The sequence below is a fragment of the Leguminivora glycinivorella genome, chromosome 2 (assembly GCF_023078275.1).
Source record: "Leguminivora glycinivorella isolate SPB_JAAS2020 chromosome 2, LegGlyc_1.1, whole genome shotgun sequence".
NCBI lineage: Eukaryota > Metazoa > Arthropoda > Insecta > Lepidoptera > Tortricidae > Leguminivora > Leguminivora glycinivorella.
The window spans coordinates 3,358,894-3,377,504 of NC_062972.1; the positions used below are offsets into that span (position 1 = coordinate 3,358,894).

At 37.3% G+C, this 18,611-nt stretch overlaps 2 protein-coding genes across 3 annotated transcripts in view; both read right to left on the reverse strand.

Annotated features, from left to right (window-relative positions):
- Positions 1–1,256: 1,256 nt before the first annotated feature.
- Positions 1,257–5,252, reverse strand: LOC125242273. Of its 2 annotated transcripts, none has more exons than XM_048151031.1 (2): positions 4,927–5,252; positions 1,257–2,473 (listed from the first exon to the last, which is right to left on the reverse strand). In XM_048151031.1, exon 2 carries the CDS (start codon positions 2,471–2,473, stop codon positions 1,289–1,291), a length of 1,185 nt encoding a protein of 394 aa, XP_048006988.1. In that variant the 5' UTR covers positions 4,927–5,252; the 3' UTR covers positions 1,257–1,288. The 2 variants fall into 2 exon arrangements, with proteins under 2 accessions (XP_048006988.1, XP_048006987.1); XM_048151030.1 differs by lacking the exon at positions 4,927–5,252 and adding an exon at positions 2,629–2,766.
- A 5,945-nt stretch (positions 5,253–11,197) lies between these two features.
- LOC125240933 overlaps positions 11,198–18,611 on the reverse strand; it is a 51,907-nt gene continuing 44,493 nt past the window's right edge. The window contains exons 2-4 of the mRNA XM_048149140.1: positions 13,498–13,789; positions 12,388–12,558; positions 11,198–12,065 (exon numbers count right to left, since the gene is read on the reverse strand). Coding sequence (XP_048005097.1) covers positions 11,786–12,065; positions 12,388–12,558; positions 13,498–13,789 — 743 coding nt within the window. The 3' untranslated portion in view covers positions 11,198–11,785. The remainder of the gene's footprint in view (positions 12,066–12,387; positions 12,559–13,497; positions 13,790–18,611) is intronic.

Here is an 18,611-nt window from a genome sequence, read left to right on the forward strand (position 1 = left end):
ACTGAAGTTTTTGCATAAAAATAACTAAATAATTAATTACACTTGAAACAACTGACAAATGCTAACTTGCATTTCATGAGATGTTATTTTTAGTTTGTTTACATAACCAAGGATTAAGGATTTACACTTCATACTAAGAATCGTAGGTACCTCGATTTTTTAGCGCCACCTATTAAATACTATCATAACTACACTGATGATGCCTACAAATTTATTTTTTTCAACATGTGTAGGTATTGATGTAATATCATGATTTTAAAATAAAAAATAAGTATGTCATTTGTTCTTATAAAAAATAAAAAGATACGCAAAAATATTTGGGGAAAATATGATTTTGGCCACTTTCAGGCTGCGAAACAGCGCCATCTAGTTTTAAGCCTAAAAGGTCCATACATTTCAGGGGTATTACGCTTTTTTGTATGGGCTTTTTCAGTCCCGTATTAAATCGTTCTTGACATAACTAATAAAATATACGTTAAGACGCAACAGGAGGGGTCAATTTTCCATACAAACGATCTGGACTATTTCCTCCCTGGTTTTGATGCCAATTTTTTTTCGCAATTTCAGCATTGGTCCTATGGGCATTTTCAGAATTTGGGTCCCCCCAATTAGTATAAGTTGTTAACAAAAATTAACTCGCTAAGCATAAAATTTACTTTTTTCATATTGAGAATGTAGATTATCGCTTACAGTTTATGTAACTAACACGAAAACAATATTTTTATTGAAATGCTTACTTATCGTCACAAAACTGACAGTGAGTTAATTTTTGTTAACAACTTGAACTAATTGGGGTGTCCCAAATTTTGAAAATGCCCCATAATAAAAGTAGTTCATCAAGTTAGAACGGTCCTTTTTATCTCACCGTGTATTTAACTAAAATTACCAAATTGAAAGAGGGGCTCCTTTCCATTTTAGCATTTTCGCTCCTGTTGTGTCTTAAGTACTTTTACAGTAGTACTCCCTTCGGTACTCGTTTCGGATTCCCTCTTTTCCGCACTTGTAGTGTAATGTACTAAATTATCTACATGTCATACCTACTTAAATACCTGCCTGTCTTTTGTAACTACCATTTGTTTAGAAAATCAAAAGTATTTTATTGTATAAATATGGGTACATAAGGATCTTAGGTAATGTTGTTTCGCTTTCACCATATCTTGCATTACAAAGGCGTACAATATTTAGTAGTTAATCGTTTTGTAATATAAATAACTAATTTACAATCTAATGGAAATTCTAATAATTGAAAAAAAAAATATATTTGCAGATATTATAATAAGTTCATAAATTAACGTCGTCCCCAGTAATATGGATAATAATATCCGTAGTAATACGGATAATACGAGTAATAAGAATAGTAATATGGATAATAGTAGTAGGGGTACCACAGACATTGAGGTGAAGCAGATGGTGGTGCTGAATCAGGTGCTTTAGGTGATTCAGGTGATGCAGGTGAATCAGGTGCTTTAGATGAATCAGGCGGCGCAGGTGAATCAGGTTTGGCTGCATTGTCTTGTCTCCTCATGCCGCAGCCTACTGCGCTCCTGATGGCTTGTAAACCTTTTAGTGAAAATAAATCCGCCATTAACTTTGACTGAAATCTAATCCATATATCGTACAATGTTGTTTCTTGATCATTTAATCCTGGTTTTGAATATTTATTGTGTTGAATTGCTTCTCTGTGTGACTCTTTTAACAATTTTAACGCGCGTTCTGCTGTAAATTTTCGTACAGGATTTAGGTTATGCAAGTATATAGATTCTTTATCCTTCGGGTAGTTGTCTAGCAAGTTTTCTGGGGAGTCATACCACATTTCCTCTGTTTCACTAAAACTAAAAATGTTTTGTTGTTTGTTGTCTGCATATTTTCCTATAGGACTTAGGCTTCTTAAGTTAATTGGTTCTTCATTCTTCAGATAGTTACTTAGAAAAATGTCAAAAGCTGAATTTCTGCCAGTTTCTGAGTTTAGCCACTTTTTCGACAGCGGTGACTTTGATAATGTCTTTTGGCTCATTGTGTCTTTATATAACTCCTTTAATGAACTGAAAACGTGTCGTAATTTGTTTGTTGTAAATTTTTCTAAAAGATTCAAGTTATGTATTGGTTCTTCATACTTTAGGTGATCGCTTAGCGGCTTTGCTAAAGCTAACTTTATTGCTTTTCCCCTGTTTATGTTCCGGTTTTTATGTCTCCATGTCTCCGCAATTATATTTTTTATTAACTCTCGTGGTAATCGGTGTCTTCTAAATGCGTTCTTACGTATAGACAATTCCGGTAAAAGTAAAGAGTATGGAAGTCGCCGTAGTTTTTCATGAATCTTCGCCAAAGACGGAGGCTTATTATGAAGAGTATTATGCCTGTAAGGTCCCATTTTTTTCTTGATCTCGGCTAATTTTTGTGACAGTGACATGCAGTCAGTGATGATGAATAGAATGGATAGTATGAGGAAATGCTTCCATAGAAGTCGTGGCATCTGAAATAAATAAATAGGTAGGTAGGTACTTACTATTTCAAAAGGGAACCGTAATTTGTAAGTTTGGTAGACAATGGGACATGCATATAAATCTACACATTTACAACTTACAACTGAAGATTTCTAATGTACATACAAAATATCAGTTTAATTACCTTTCCTTTTTATAAGACGTGTCTTTATCAGCATTAAAATCAGTCTATTCGCAAACTGCAAACCCATATTCCGTCAGTAAATTGGTTATAAATACTTCAGACCAAATCATTGCTTTTTAATTTCTCAAGTAAGTGTGATTAGTAAATTGGTCATAGTATTGGATACGCTCACCTCACCTAACCTCAAATTGAGTGTGACTTTAAAACCTCTATCACAGATTATTAATTTATAAGTTACTAACATAACAAATTCTTCACTTTCCCGCAAAACGACAAATACCTACGCTTTATTTAACTAACACTAATAAGTTACTAAGTAAAACTCAGAAGAATAGTAGGTATGTGCCACGCGACTGCACAGGCGGGCGCGTGGCGCTCCTCGGCCACTTCTTACCTCGAGGCAACTGCTAGCGAGTACGTACTTAACGCACGACCGCGAGCGAGTGACGTAGGCCTGCATCTACCAAGACTTTTTCATGTTTTAGAATACTTTACTCTAGAGCGTGAACGGTACTGAAAACGTATATGGTTCTAGTTAGTAACAGTTTTGGAGCGCTGTTCACTTTCTCCATACAAATGAATGTAATTTTCCGTGACTTTTTCGCTGTCGAGTAACGTATTAAAACCTAATGGTTTCCTCACTGGTGAGATTCAGGTGGTAACTGTTAGCTTCATTATAACGCCTTTCAATTTGGGAATTCCAGTTTAATATAATAGTGCTATTAACTAGATTTATCGAAAAAAAAAAATTGTCCATTAAGAACAATTCAGTTAAAAGATTGCGAAAAAATCTTTAAAATCGAGGTTCCGCCCTCTACTGTGTTTCCTCCTTCAAAACTTAATCAATCGTAACGAAGCTTGGGAATCTGTTTTTTTGGCTAATTGTCACCAATATGAATACCGCACCTTTTTTTACGCCATAATCAACCGTTTTTGGAAATTATTAATGGGCTCTAGTGAGTCTAGCGTCTTTAAAAATAAGAATATCAAAAAATCAAAACGGTTCGAAACAAATAAAAATAAAAATAATATGTGTTGATAAAAATCATATATTGCTCTATCTTCAAAAACCAGGGAGGAAATAGTCGAGATCGTTTGTATGGAGAATTGACCCCTCCTGTAGCGTCTTAAGGTAACGTTCGAATTCAGGTTTAAATTGATGTTGTTACTTGGCTACTTGGCATTTGCTGTATTTCTATTGTCAATCAAAGGTGGAATGTTACTGCCGTGGGCGAGGCTTGAACTGACGGACTCTGGATCGATATTTTAGTGTTCTGCCTTCTGAGCCACTAAGACAGTTTTCATCCAAATAATAACATTGGGCTTTATTCGACTCACATTACCTGCGATTTTATCCACATCGTAGAATCAACACGAAACTTCAGGATTGACACGTTTAATAAAGCTCTTTAAGATACCAAATTAATTAAGTAGGTACCTTAGTTTCTTAACCATCTTTTATCAGAACTTAGTAACTCCATACATAAGTAAATTATCAGTACCACTACTCGATACTAGGTGGCAACTGTGTCTCGTCTGCCAAAAAAATTATATTAGAAAAGTTTACAACTTATATGACAAGCAGAAGTAATTGAAAACAGAATACTGATTAATACTATTTTAATATTAGCTAAAAATTGGTGAGCATTAAACTTTTCGTTCGTCGCGACATCTAGTGTGTATCATATATTTACGCTAGTTGACGCGTGATTGTCGCTAAATGCCACTTAACTATGCCTATAGGTACAAATAACCCGCATTTACTGATGTATGAAGTTACAACTCTTCCCTCACTTATTCCTCTATGGTGATATGGCGTTTGATTTTTTTTTAATCGTTAATCGTCGGTGGCAAACAAGCATACGGCCCGCCTGATGTAAAGCGGTTACCGTAACCTATGGACGCCTGCAACTCAAATACTGTCACATGCGCGTTGCCACCCCATTATAAACTTGTACATTCCCTTTTGCTGTGTTAAGTACACAGCAAAAAGGAGTGTACAAGTTCTAAGGAGGGTTCGGGTTGCCGACGACTCAAAGGACAATAGAAGACGGAACAAGTTACATAGTTCCGTAAGTTCTCCCGTCATCAGTACACCGCACCGTGTCGTTGAGCTCTGGCAGTCTTACTCACCGGTAGGAACACAACACTATGAGTAGGGTCTAGTGCTATTTGGCTGCGGTTTTCTGTAAGGCGGAGGTACTACCCCAGTTGGGCTCTGCTCTAGATTCGAGCGAGACGATATCCGCTGTGCTGTGCCCTACCACACAAAGCGGAATATCATTCGGTATGCCCTACCTCCTACAAAAATGTGACTAATCTTCACAATTGATTCCATCCCGGTCTCCTTGGCCACCGTAAGTTACTCAGCATATCTACCACCTCTCCCAATTCTTGCGCTTGCTCCTTTTCAGGATTATGCTCCAACTCATGCGCTTTCAACGCTTGAAGCATTTTTAGAATACCGCATGGTATGTTCTGTTTTCCATCGTCTTTGGTTGTCTTGATTGATGTTGGTTGGTTGTCTGTAGATGTACTCGTAGTTATGGAATTTATGTGTTTGTTAGGATAGATTTGACGGCTCCCGTAGGTTGTGGATAGGAGGAGTAGGAAATATGTTATGTGTGCTGAAGACATCTGGAAATAGAAAAATAATCTAATAGACTGACCTTATTACTAAACGTAATACTCTAAAGTAATCAAGCCGATGAAGTTCGTTTGTCCCTTTCCGACGTATTGGTGTGATTGAAAAGGACAAACAAACTATATCGGCTTGATAACTTTAGAGTACGTTTATGAATAAGGGGGTGAATGTATTTGTGGGTTCACATTAGGGTTCCTGTAATGTAGGTAGATCATTACAGTTTGAGAAACGTATGACAGGTACGGGTAGAATTAAGTCCTGGATACATTACAGTTCCCATCTCATCTCATAAGGGTTCTTATGTTCACTTCCATCTGAATTTCCTACATAAATTCATATAAAAAGGTCTTTATTGAACATGATACAAAAGAACCCTTTTTCAACGGAAAGTCACATTTCACGTAATCTTTGATTTTGAGCATAATTGAGGCTGGTCAGTTACATTGTCGCTAATTGCAATATGTTCACAGAATAAATAATGCAACTAAGAGAGTTTTCACATTATACGATCCGATATTACATTATGAGATCGTCGACTGTTGAGAATATAAGTAAATTCTAATACTAAAGAAAATGAAAATAATTTACTTGGTCCTAATAAAATATTTTTTTGTATGTAAATCTTTGACGACCGGAAAAAAATCTTATGGCACGTAAAGGAATCTATTTTTATACAAGAATAGCGGTTACCTTGAATCTTGAATTTAGTTTAGGTAACGAATTTTGGTTACGATACGATTTCAGTTTATAGCAAACATAAAACAATATCTTTATAGGTATAAATCCAAATACAAGTATAGAAACTCTAGCGCTGTGGAAGAAAAATGTGTAAGTACCTACTAAGCAAAAAAAAAAAAAAAACTCTAATTTATTATTTTTATTAAGAATCTCTACATCATTCTAAATCTGCATATACAAATAGCATCCTAAAAACATCCCGCGTGTGGTGACGGGTTAAGAATTTCAACACCGCCTTTCTTCCCGCGGGTGTCGTAGAATTTCGACTGTTGGATATAGGTTCAATTGCTGCGGTTGTTCATAATGGCTTCAACGTCGCTAAACGGCCTTTTGTATTGAGTAACAATAAGAAAATATTTTTTTTTTCAATTTGTAATAACTCTGAAACTACTTAGTATCCAGAAAAGTTTATATGACACTAGATTTTGCCCGCGGCTTCGCTCGCGTTAGAAAGAGACAAAACGTAGCTTGTAGCACTTTACATCCCTTCAACTATCTTCACTTTAATAAATCACGCCAATTCGTCGCTCCGTTTTGTCGTAAAAGACGGACAAACAAACAGACACACTTTCCCATTTATAATATTAGTATGGATTATAGTCACGGTCTCACGGTATTAGGTATATGTGTATGTAATACCAGCCTCATATTTTAACCATAACTTATATTTTCTATCAACGAATCTGTTAGCTAACAGTTTCTTGTTGTCACATCCCAAGTCGTGGGACTTAAGACACCTTAAGACCTATAATTGAATGAACAATGCACTCGACGATCAAGTAAGATAGTTGAACGACAAGCACCACTGGAGCATGGGATAATCGTCCTTACGCAATGTCTTCGTAATGCATAACATAACTTTGAAAGCGATGCGATATAATCTTTGCTAATGGAAGTCACTCACAGTGAATTACTTATTTGTAAAATAAGAGTGTTACGTTTTGCTTCTAAATATTAAATTTTTTGATAAAGATTTGCTTTGTTAATGTTTTGCTTGGTTCACCCTGTTGTGGCATATTTTTTTTATGAATAATTCTATTGTGCATAATCGATTTAGTCATAATTGGCTTTGTGCATAAACAGCTATGGCATAGTCAAGTTTAGCATAATCTGTTTAGGCAGATTGTGATTTGTCCGAATATTCTTTGTACATAAATTTGGTGCTCCGAATCATTTTTACGCATACATTTTATGTGCATAAACTTAGTGTTCCGATTTAATGTTTTGCCGAATTTATTTAGGCATAAACTAGGACCAGATTAAAATTATAAACGTTATTGTTTTATTTTTACTTCACTTTTACCTAGCAGTGCGTTTTTGTTGTGGTCGCAGTTGTAACCTAACCTAACCCACTTTTTCCTAGCGGTAATTTTCTGTTGTGGTCGCAGTTCTAACCTAACCTAACCCACTTTTCCCTAGTGGTGCATTTCTGTTGTGGTCGCAGTTCTAACCTAACCTAACCCATTTTTCCCTAGCGGTCCTTTTCTGTTGAGGTCGCAGTTCTAACCTAACCTAACCCATTTTTCCCTAGCGGTGCGTGTTTGTTGTGGTCGCAGTTTTAACCTTACCTAACCCACTTTTCCCTAGCGGTGCTTTTCTGTAATAGTCGCAGCTCTAACCTAACCTAACCCACTTTTCTGGAGCAGTGAGTATCTGTAGAGTTCGCAATTCTAACCTAGTGTAACCATTTTTCCCTAAAAGCGCATTTCAGCTTAACGAAAAATGTATGCGAAATAAGTTTCGGATAATGGGATGTATGCTAAAAATATTTATGTTCATCCAATTTCTTCCTAATGACACTCGGCCTCAATAATAGTAGGCCAATATATTTTCGGACAAAATAATATTCGAAATATCGTGAATTATACCAAACAATGTTTATGCTACATTAACATTCGGCAAAAATCGATTATGCCAAATCTGTTATGACAAAAGCGTTTCGGACAAATAAAGTTATGCCACATAGAGGGAACCCGTTTTGCTTCTATCGATAGATTTGAAAAACCGTTTATTAAGTATGTTTTTCTACTCGTCGACTATACTTAATCTGTTAATTAGGACACCACAGACTAAACTATAAGTGCTGACATAATTTTTCTTTTGACCCCGTATAGGCGTATATGCCAAGAGTGGCACTGAAACTTGAGTAGTTTCATGTGCTCTGCCTAGTCTGTCTACCCCTATATGGGATACTCAGCATTGATATGAATACACTAAATTTTCACCGTAGGTCTCTTCACTTAGCCTGCCTTACATTTTCAGTTTGATAACTTTGATCCGATACGCCCTGTTTTCGAGTCTATTCGTCTACATAGGTACATTCAATTACAGAAAGTAAAGTCATCATCCTCCTTGCGTTATCCCGGCATTTGCCACGGCTCATCGGAGCCTGGGGTCCGCTTTGACAACTAATCTCAAGATTTGGCGTAGGTACTAGTTTTTATGAAAGCGACTGCCATCTGACCTTACAACCCGAAGGGTAACTAGGCCTTATTGGAATTAACCCGGTTTCCTCACGATGTTAGATGTTTCAATTACAATAGTAAAGTGTTCTATGGATATCCATTAGCCAAGAATACCATTGTTTTTTCCGTACAATAGATGTAGTACAGATGCAAGATGGCGATCAGTCGTGCGTTCAGAGTTATTTAACGAAACATTTAGGCCGTTGCGGGTTAAGATTACCGCAAATACAAAAAAAAGATGCGTGTGGTCGACATTTTCGTAATGTTAATTTTGTTTACCGAACATTGAGGGAAATCTCGTAGGAGCGAGATATTTCCAAGAGTTGATTATAAATAATTATGATACATTTCACCATTGTATGATTACGTTTTACGCCGTGGCTTGCGTGGGCGACGGTCGCGCGATGGTCGCGCGACGGCGATGCGACGCATACGAACTCAAACCTTATCGATATGGAAGTATGAGACGCGACGGCGACGGTCGCGCGACCGTCGCCCACGCAAGACACGGCGTTAGGGTTCTAATGCGAAGCTACCTAGTAAGTAGGTGTGAACTTATGTAATGTATCTAACATTATATTTTATTATAATATTATATTTTGGGCCAGCTTGTATTAAGTAAGCACGTGGTAAACACACTACATTTTGATTTATTTAAATTAAACCTATTTCCGAGCTCATATAACCTTAAAATCTAGGGTGAACGGTGCGGGAAAAGTGTGCTACATACCCTAGCCGAACGGCACAAACGCTCACGAAACGAAACGCTCGAAGATATCTATCTCTATCGCTCTTGCATCGTGACAGAGCCAGACTACCTTTCGCGGCGTTTCGTTTTCGTTTCGCGTCGCAGAAATGCCATTCGGCTAAGGCACCTGGCATCTTCTGGGCGAGCTCACTCCCTCTCAGGCCACGTCATTGCGTTTCGCTAGTCTGTGGCCAAAAGTAAGCCCATTTATAATACTAAAAAAACCCTTGATATGGATTGGACTAACACTACGTTAACACTAAGTGCGTTTTCACATTATCCGATCCGATATCGGATGTCGGACCGATATCCCATACATTACAGGCGCCATCTTGGATTTTTTCTATTGAAATCCTTCCGACATCCGATATCGGATCGGATAATACATTTTTTATTTTATTTATTTAAACTTTATTGCACGACATAAAATTGTACAAATGGCGGACTTAATGCCTTAAGGCATTATCTACCAGTCAACCATTGGATCAAACAGAAACTTTAGTTAGTGCAGGATTGTCAATATAGAGATGTGACAAGAAACATGCGCGGATCCAGGGGGGGTCATGACCCCTGGAGCCTAGGTTGGCCATACAAATAGACCACGTGACCCCCCCCCCCTTCCCCTTGGGGCCCGGCTCTTTACCACGTGACCCCCCCCCCTGGGCACGAAGCTGGATCCGCGCTTGGGATAATGTGAAAACGCACTAAGGCTACTTTTTAAAGGATGTTAGTGTTTCCATGATTTCTAAATGGAGCTTATGTACTATTTTTCCAAATCGGGAAAAGTCATTAGGAAGTAGTTGATTATGATGTATTTAGGGTTAGACAAAATAAAACAAAGGAACTTAGTTATTATTGTTTATCTTTTTACTTATTTAAGTACAATATTAATTTATTTACAACATATTTAAAGGTATCTAAACATTACTGCATTCTCAATTTCTCACAAATTGTAGGTACATGTTTACCTCTTTTTAATGGCATTTTATTGTTTATTTAGAATATGTAGAATAATTTGTGTTCATTTCATTTCATTTCATTTCATTACGCCGCGGTCCCGGGTTCGAATCCCGGTAAGGGCATTTATTTGTGTGATGAGCACAGATATTTGTTCCTGAGTCATGGATGTTTTCTAAGTATATAAGTATTTATATATATCGTTGTCTGAGTACCCATAACACAAGCCTTCTTGAGCTTACCGTGGGCCTCAGTCAATCTGTGTAAGTCCTCTTGGGCATTTTCAGAATTTGGGTCCCCCAATTAGCAAAAGTTGTTAGCAAAAATTAACTCGCTGTCAGTTTTGTGACGACAATTAAGCATAAAATCTGCCTAAAAATTACTTTTTTAGATTCTGAATGTAGATTATCGCTTAAAGTTGATGTAATTAACACAAAAACAATACTTTTATGGAAATCTCATGCTTAATTATCGTCACAAAACTGACAGTGAGTTAAGTTTTGTTAACAACTTTCGCTAATTGGGGGTCCCAAATTCTGAAAATTCACTCCTACTATAATATTTATTTATTTATTTATTATTTATTTAATTAAAGAATTATCTACTTACATTCAAGTCGTATCTTAACCCTTTGAATGCTAGATACTGGGAAACTTTGTTCGTTGGAAAACGGGGTTGTGACTGTGACAGGTTTAACAAACACAATAAGGTTTAAGTATATTAAACTTAAAAAAATAATATCACTGACATCGCCAAATATCTTCATTTGTTATGTTTAGTATTTCCATGATTATTAGGTGATAACGTGGTTACTTGAATATTTGCTTATGCTTACCTACTTTATTTACAGTATATATGGTTATCTATTATTTTAAAAGGATAACTTCATTTGTTATGTTTACGAGAACTCGCATGAGTTTTATTAGGTGATAACGTGTTACGGCTTGAATATTTGCTTACGTACTTTATTTACAGTATATATGGTTATCTATTATTTATAAACCAGGACTAGTCTAAATCACTAATACGTTTTTACTGTAAATTCCGAAATATTACATCACAGATATTTGATGCACCTATCTACTAGCATACATTTATGTTTACGCTAAGTGCGTTTTCACATTATCCGATCCGATATCGGATGTGTGACCGACATCCCATACATTATCGGCACCATCTTGGTTTTTTTATTGAAAACCTTCCGACATCCGATATCGGATCGGATAATGTGAAAACGGCCTAACTCGTCCTTCAGCAATATTTATTGTCACAACCAAGAGTGCAAGTTGGTGCTAACTTAGTCTAGACAGAGTGTAATTATTTTCCATGTGGCCACTGGCTTACCCTTCATATTTTATTTATCGTTCGTCAGGAAAACAGTCACAACGGTTGATGTGAATGTGAACTATTTCAATCATGGATGGATTAGTACGTTTTCACATTATCCGATATGATATCGGATGTAGGACATCTTTGACAATCCTTTCTGCATCCGATGTCGGATCGGATGGTGTGTAAACGCTTTTAAGTGCACTGGCGCATGTACGCACGACGCATGGCGTTTAATAGAAGGGAGATCGTTTATAGTCTAAAATCCCGATGAATTCATCGGAACATGAGTAAGTTCTGCAGCAGCCTTAGCGGCGAGGATTTGCACAAAGCGCGTCTTCTGGGACACGGGTACCGCCTGATACACATGGCGAACTGCCGGTCACACTCGCACGACCGCGCCGCGCAGCCGTTAATGAACTGGTGTTGCGTCTTGTAGTTCTCGAGAGCGCAGAGCGGTTCTCCGTGGTAGCACTGCCAGTAGTAGGGCTGGAAGTAGACGGTGAAGAATGGGCAGTAGATGTTGTCATAGCAACGGTCGTGCATTCGGCAGCAGCTGCGGAAAAACAATGGTAAGTGAGATGGGATTTTTGAGGGTTATTTAATTATACTTCAAGTGGGTGGATGATGCATCAGAGCCTGTTGCCCAGTACACCAAGTTGGCCAGATGCCATTCATAGAAAGGATGATAAAATTTAAAGCAAAATAAATTACTTTGTCAATCCCATCCGTTGGCCTCCCCTCCCCCAGGATCTATGGAAGAAACCATATGGCAAGGGATATCCCTTGTTAAGATAGCTAATCATAGCCTGTCGCTTAGTATCTACATATGTAGGCCAGATGTAGAGGAGTGAAGTATTTAATGCAAAGGAAATTACTTGTCAATTCCATCAGTAGGCCTGCCCTCGCCAAGGAACCCACAGTAGCACCCATATCCCTTATACGAGAGTGGATCACAGCCTGTCGCGCAGTGCATCATGTTTGCCAGATGCACAACTCCTCGCTTCCCACGATTTTCGCCTTTATTGAAGGGCCGGGGCTCGACATGCCTGTGGAGAAGAAGTGAAATTAGCTTCTTGTATTTGTAATTACTGTAATTAGCTTAATGTACTGGTAGAAAGAAAAATCTATTGCAAAATCCTAGGACCTGTCAAGACAGATGACGCCACGTGGAGGATAAGGAGAAATGCCAAAATAGAGAAGTAGGTGGGCGAAGCGAATATCATCAACGTAACTAAATTCCACAGACTTCGCTGGTTCTGCCACTTACTAAGATAAAGATTGGGGGGATGGGGTGCTAAGAGGGCGTATCTGGGAAGACCAACTGGTGTGAAGCTCTCGTATTCGGAGGACAAGATCCTCTTTGGACCACGGAGCTATACCTACTTACAAGGAGAAATTCTGAGCGTTAAATAAACGAACATTATCGACAATAAATTGTGTCGAAACAACTTAATATATTTTGTTTTATTTTCAGGAAAAAAATCTAAGGCACTTCTGAAAATGGATATTGCGGGTTATTAACATGCCAGTTATGGACGTCTATAGACATCTTTGTATTATGTCTCGCGTAGCGCGCCCTAAACGGCTTACCAGTTGACCTCTCTCTGCCACTATGGCAAAATTATTTACCTTAATAGTACTGATACATTTATTATGCCTTATATGCCTACAAACAGTACCTAAGTAGACTCAGTTTACATAAAGGAAATCCGCATTCTTGTATTATATTTATGCATAAACAGGTTTTTGCTGTTTCTACTGTTGTTAGTAAAGTTAATTTTATGCCTATGTTTTTATGTTCACTAAATGTTTGCTTGCTTATTATACTAATATGTTAATTAGGAATAATGTATGCTAATTTGAAAATTCATCCTATAATTGTTATATTATTTATTACAGGTTTTTAATATAATATGAATCTACCACGAACGAAGACTAGCAAAAAGTCAGGCTAATGCAAGAAATATAAGTGAAATATAACATACCTGACTCCCTTCAAATAGTCCTCTTTAGGCACAGAGGTCCTAAACGGGTCCCTTGCGAACCCCACCAGTATCTGATGCTTATTATTCCCTAACTCCTCATACTCTAACTCATTATCTTTGGTATCTAAATAAGAATCCCTATCGCTAGAACTAAAGGGCCGGGGGGCGGTGTTGGTTAGGTTGTATTGTATTGTATTGTAATTATTTGGTAGGGAGAATGGCCGCGGCTGATGGTGTATTTGGACGTAGTTTGTGCTGTTGTAGATGGTCTCGTAGGAGAGGCGGGACCAATCTGAAACAAGGATACGCATTATTGATTAGTACTGTTAAGTATATATCTTACAGTAAGGTCAAAGTTTGAGGTGTTTTTGACTGTGTTGAAAATAAAATGGGCACACGTTGGGCAATAACGTCTGTGACAAAGACCACATTGCAGGCCAGCATGCACCAGACCCAGGGCCGAGTGGCGTGGAGAGCACTGGTGAAGAGTGTCCACAGTCGTCACATCCCTCAGCCATGAGGATACGACGAAGAAGATGAAAATAAAATAGAAATACTTATATATAGAAATAATTATTTTTAAGCACAAACAAAAAAATAGTAAAACATGAGATATAGACAGTGCCACGTAATGGTCACATGTAACTCAGATCAGCTCGATGCTGGCGAGTTCCAGTATCTTTCGATATAAATGATATGGGACGCAAATCAAGGTGAAAGTACCTTTAGTTTTTTCTTTAGAACACTTAGTCGCAAAACTCATTCATCATTGTACTCACATGGTCCTATAATGACTTCTTCTTATGATCATTATACATGTAGGTGTGTTGGTCAGTTAATTCAAAGTACAAGCCCACAAATTCAACTCTGACAAAGACATTGCCCCCATTTCCACTAAAGAAGCCGTACTAAATTCAACCAATCAAAAAAAAAAAACTAAATTCAACCATTACACTATGTATTACATAAAAATTACCATGGGACCGGACCGGATTAGCCTCCCATGCATTTTCATACTTCGTTGCGTTTCCATTCAAACGCATAACCTGTTATACAACTTTTATAACCATTGTGCATTCAATTAGCTCGTGGAAAAACGACAAAACCTCTTTGTCACTAACTTGGACATATGACCTTTTAGCATGTTACATGCATTGGTGAGTCGGAAATGCGGTGGAATAAAAGGGACATAAGACTTTTTGATTTGGGCGGATAATACGCATTGTCTTGGGGATGTAGTGCATGAAAAGTGGTGATTTTTCAATGGTTGATGATAATTCGTGGGTGATGTTCCTGGTTCTAAATTACTTTATATAATTTTCTCCGAATTAAATATAGGTATTACGGTCTAGGCTGTTATAAAGATACCAGGGGCCCTATTCGAACCGTTATCTAACTGTCAAGTGGTATCATTTCAAAATCAACTGTGGATAATGGTCGCATGTGAGATCGGATCGCAAGTTGGTTTTGAGCCAACCAAAACGTATTAATTGAAAAAAATATGAATCTAAAATCAACTTTATCTTAGTACAATAGGGCTTATAGTTTTTTACATTAAGCAAAACGGTACATGATTCATGTGTCCTTTTTACCGTTGACAGCTTTTGGTACATGTGGATTTGGTCGCTAGACTTTTTGTCTATGGAAACGCTGTGCACGATGCGGTGGCGAGTAGCGGAACTAAACATGTCATTTACCGGCTATCAAAAAGAGGTTACACTGGTGATGGTCGATAAAGACTATTATTAAACGAATTTTAGCAGCAATGAAGCTTTATTGACAAGCGTTATTTTTGTGAAACCGACATCTACACGTCACATAATGCTAGCTCCACACATTATGAAATAAACGCCACAAATTATAGGAGGTATATACACGTCACCCAATCTCAAGTTGCTTCTAAACCACGCTTACGGATCAAGTCGTAAGTACATTCACACATTTTACAAAATACTTAAATTGAATTTTTTTTTCTCCTACAGAGCCGCCATTCATAGAGTCTGACCGGAAAGTGAAGAGTCGTGAAATGTATGGGGTCTAATACATTCCACGACTCACGACTCCTCACTTTCTGTACAGACACTAGTATACAAGGGGTTTGCATTGAAATTCAATGAGGAGGCACACTCGAAGCTTGTGACAGATGGCGCCACCTTATAAGTCCATTGCACAGACAAAGAATTTAATACGTGAGAGTGAGAAGAAGATATATTTTTCTCTCTCTCACACATATGAACGACAATGACATGCCCATTATTACACTTACGTACAGGCGCCGCCTAAAATGTCAGTGCCCGGCGGGGATAACATGTCAGTGTGTCTCCTCATTCACATTGACAAAATAGCTTGAACATGTTAAATCCATTAAACTGCAATTGAAATTCCTATCTTTTTGTGCCAATGTTTTCATTTCAATGACATACAAACACAACTATTAAATATGTGTTTGTATTGTTTTTATTTATCAAGAATAAATGATTTGTATTATGATAATAATAATGATTTGTATAAGGCGGAAATTAGTTTTTTACCTCACCCACACAAAAAGGGACTTTGTTTTTTTTCTACGAGGGAGCAAACTGACAATTTTCTGTTCGAGAACTTTGTTGTCAGTACAGAATATTAACGCAACGAGTTTGCATACCTTTAAATGTCTGTCACATAATTAATAATTTACATCTTGGGCGTTAACATTTCAATACCTACTATTATCGAAATCCCTCGCTACGCTTAAAATTCAATGTGATTGCCATGCCCACAATATTGCTGCCGATATACAAATACAGTTGTATTTTTATAGCACCCTAAAGAAAAGGATGCATATAGTTTTCTTTGTTCTTGTTTACTGACACACTTGTTTGACAAAGTATAGTACGCACTTACCTACAAAAATATTGACAAAAATGTGCAAACTCTTTGTTGCGTTAGTATTTTACACTGGCAAATTAATTCTACAACACAAAATATTGTACCTATGGTAACACCACATTTGGAGATACTTTTGCATTCGATCGTAAATATAATAGAATATGCCCAATAAAACAACTGAACAAGCTTCGTTAAACTTTATTTGATGTCTTAAATGTTTGTGTCACAGAACACATTTGTACATTTATTTATTGCTATTTACAACAGGGGAAGACAATTATATAACTCCGTATAGACAGATAGGAAGAAAACGGCCAAACTCAGAACTATAAAGAAAAAGGTACGGTGGCTTAGATGGCTTTACACCTTTGGGGGGTGCTCGGCTAGATGGCGCCAATATTAGTATTTTACACTTTAACTCATATCAAGCCTTTGAGTAATTATGTTAACTAGAGAGGGCACCTCAACTTGATTTTGTGTAACAACACTTAGAGCTGATCAGCACAAACGCGCTTAGTCTGTGCCGAACGGCTGTGGTAGATTGACGTATCGCAATGAAAAATATTTCGTCTAAATAATGCCGTCATGTGTAGTGAGGTACTGTACAAACTGCTCAGGAAAATCTAACAAAAGCCAAGGAGTGACTTTTCATACGTAGGTTTACTGCATTTTTGTTTAAACACGCTTTCTTTTAAAAAAATGTATCAATATAAACTCATGCCGAAGCGCCATGTTGCGGCGGCCATGTTTCGTTGAAACCAAAGAGTAAAAAATGCAACAAAAGCAGACGTGACAATATCGCAAGTTAGTTCAAGTTTCCTATCATACATTAAATTATATATATTTATCGACGCAAAAAAGGTTATTTAATTATTATTGTCAGAATTGCACAGTTTTCCGACATTTCGGTCTATAACAGATTCTCAATACGCGTGTCGAATTTCATGTGAGTATGTAAATGTAAGTGCAGTACCTAACCTGCCTGAATGAATTTGGGTAGGTAGACGGTCAAGCAAATTATGGGAGTATAAAAACGCGCGAAATTCAAATTTTCTATGGGACGATAAACCCGCGCCCATACATACATGGATGTAGATAAAGTTATGTGTGCGACTATACATAATTAGGCATTAAAACACTCATGTTATCTTATTAACACAACAAAAACAACACTCATGTTTTAATGCCTACCATTATGCAAATGTCACATAAATAACTAATATCCAGTTGCGGCTACGTGTACACATGTACGCTCAGTCCGTATGCAGCTTTATATGTGGTCATTTAAAAAAAATGGGCCTCACAGAGTTGTTAAAAAAAAGTTAAATCGCTGTCAGTTTTGCAACGATAATTAAGCATGGAATTTCAATAAAAACATCGTTTTTGTTTTAATTATGTAAATTATACTAAGCTATAATCTAAATTCAGAACGTGAAACAAGTTTAGTTTTAAATACAGATTTCAAGCTTCATTATCATTACAAAACTAACAGCGATTTATGTTTTTTGTTAACAACTCACGCTAATTGAGAGTCATAAATTAAAAAAATGCCCATGTAAACCCATGTCACTTCTATACTACGTCTTCTAATCTATGCACTCTATGCAGGGCTCATCATTGCAACCGAAAGGTCGTAAGCGCCGAGTAAAATCGTAGCGCTTGCGACGTTACGGAAGCAGGCCATTGGTTCACACCCCGCCCCCTCGCCCCGCCTTCAGCTTACAGGCTGTGACACGTTCGTTGTTTGCTATAGCTCCTCTATACGAAGTAATAATTACTCAATGTATCAAGCTAAGAATATGGGTCAAATTTTCAAAACTGTGGTTCAAAAGTTTTAAGCCTGTGTCGAGAGATAGCAGTATAGGCACTGTGATTACACATTTTACTTTGACAGTAACTCTTCTTCAGCTAGTAGATATTCCGTGCCACGACCGCATTATTTACCGCATGTATGATTTGAAGAACCACTGCAATTATTACAAAGGGGGAACCTAAGGGCACAGTACAAGAAAGAGCTCTATCTACAGTATGGCCACACCCAGCAATAAACTCTGAACTAATGTAGATACTTACTACAATTTAAATACACGTGACTATCAAATTAAACAAATATCGTGACTATTATTTTGAAAAATCTTATCTCACACTGATACTTAATATTGAAACGCAGTGCCTCTACATGGACTTCATACATAGTTACTATATTCTTCTTTTCATTGACAGAAAAACAAAGTGATGCTCTCCAG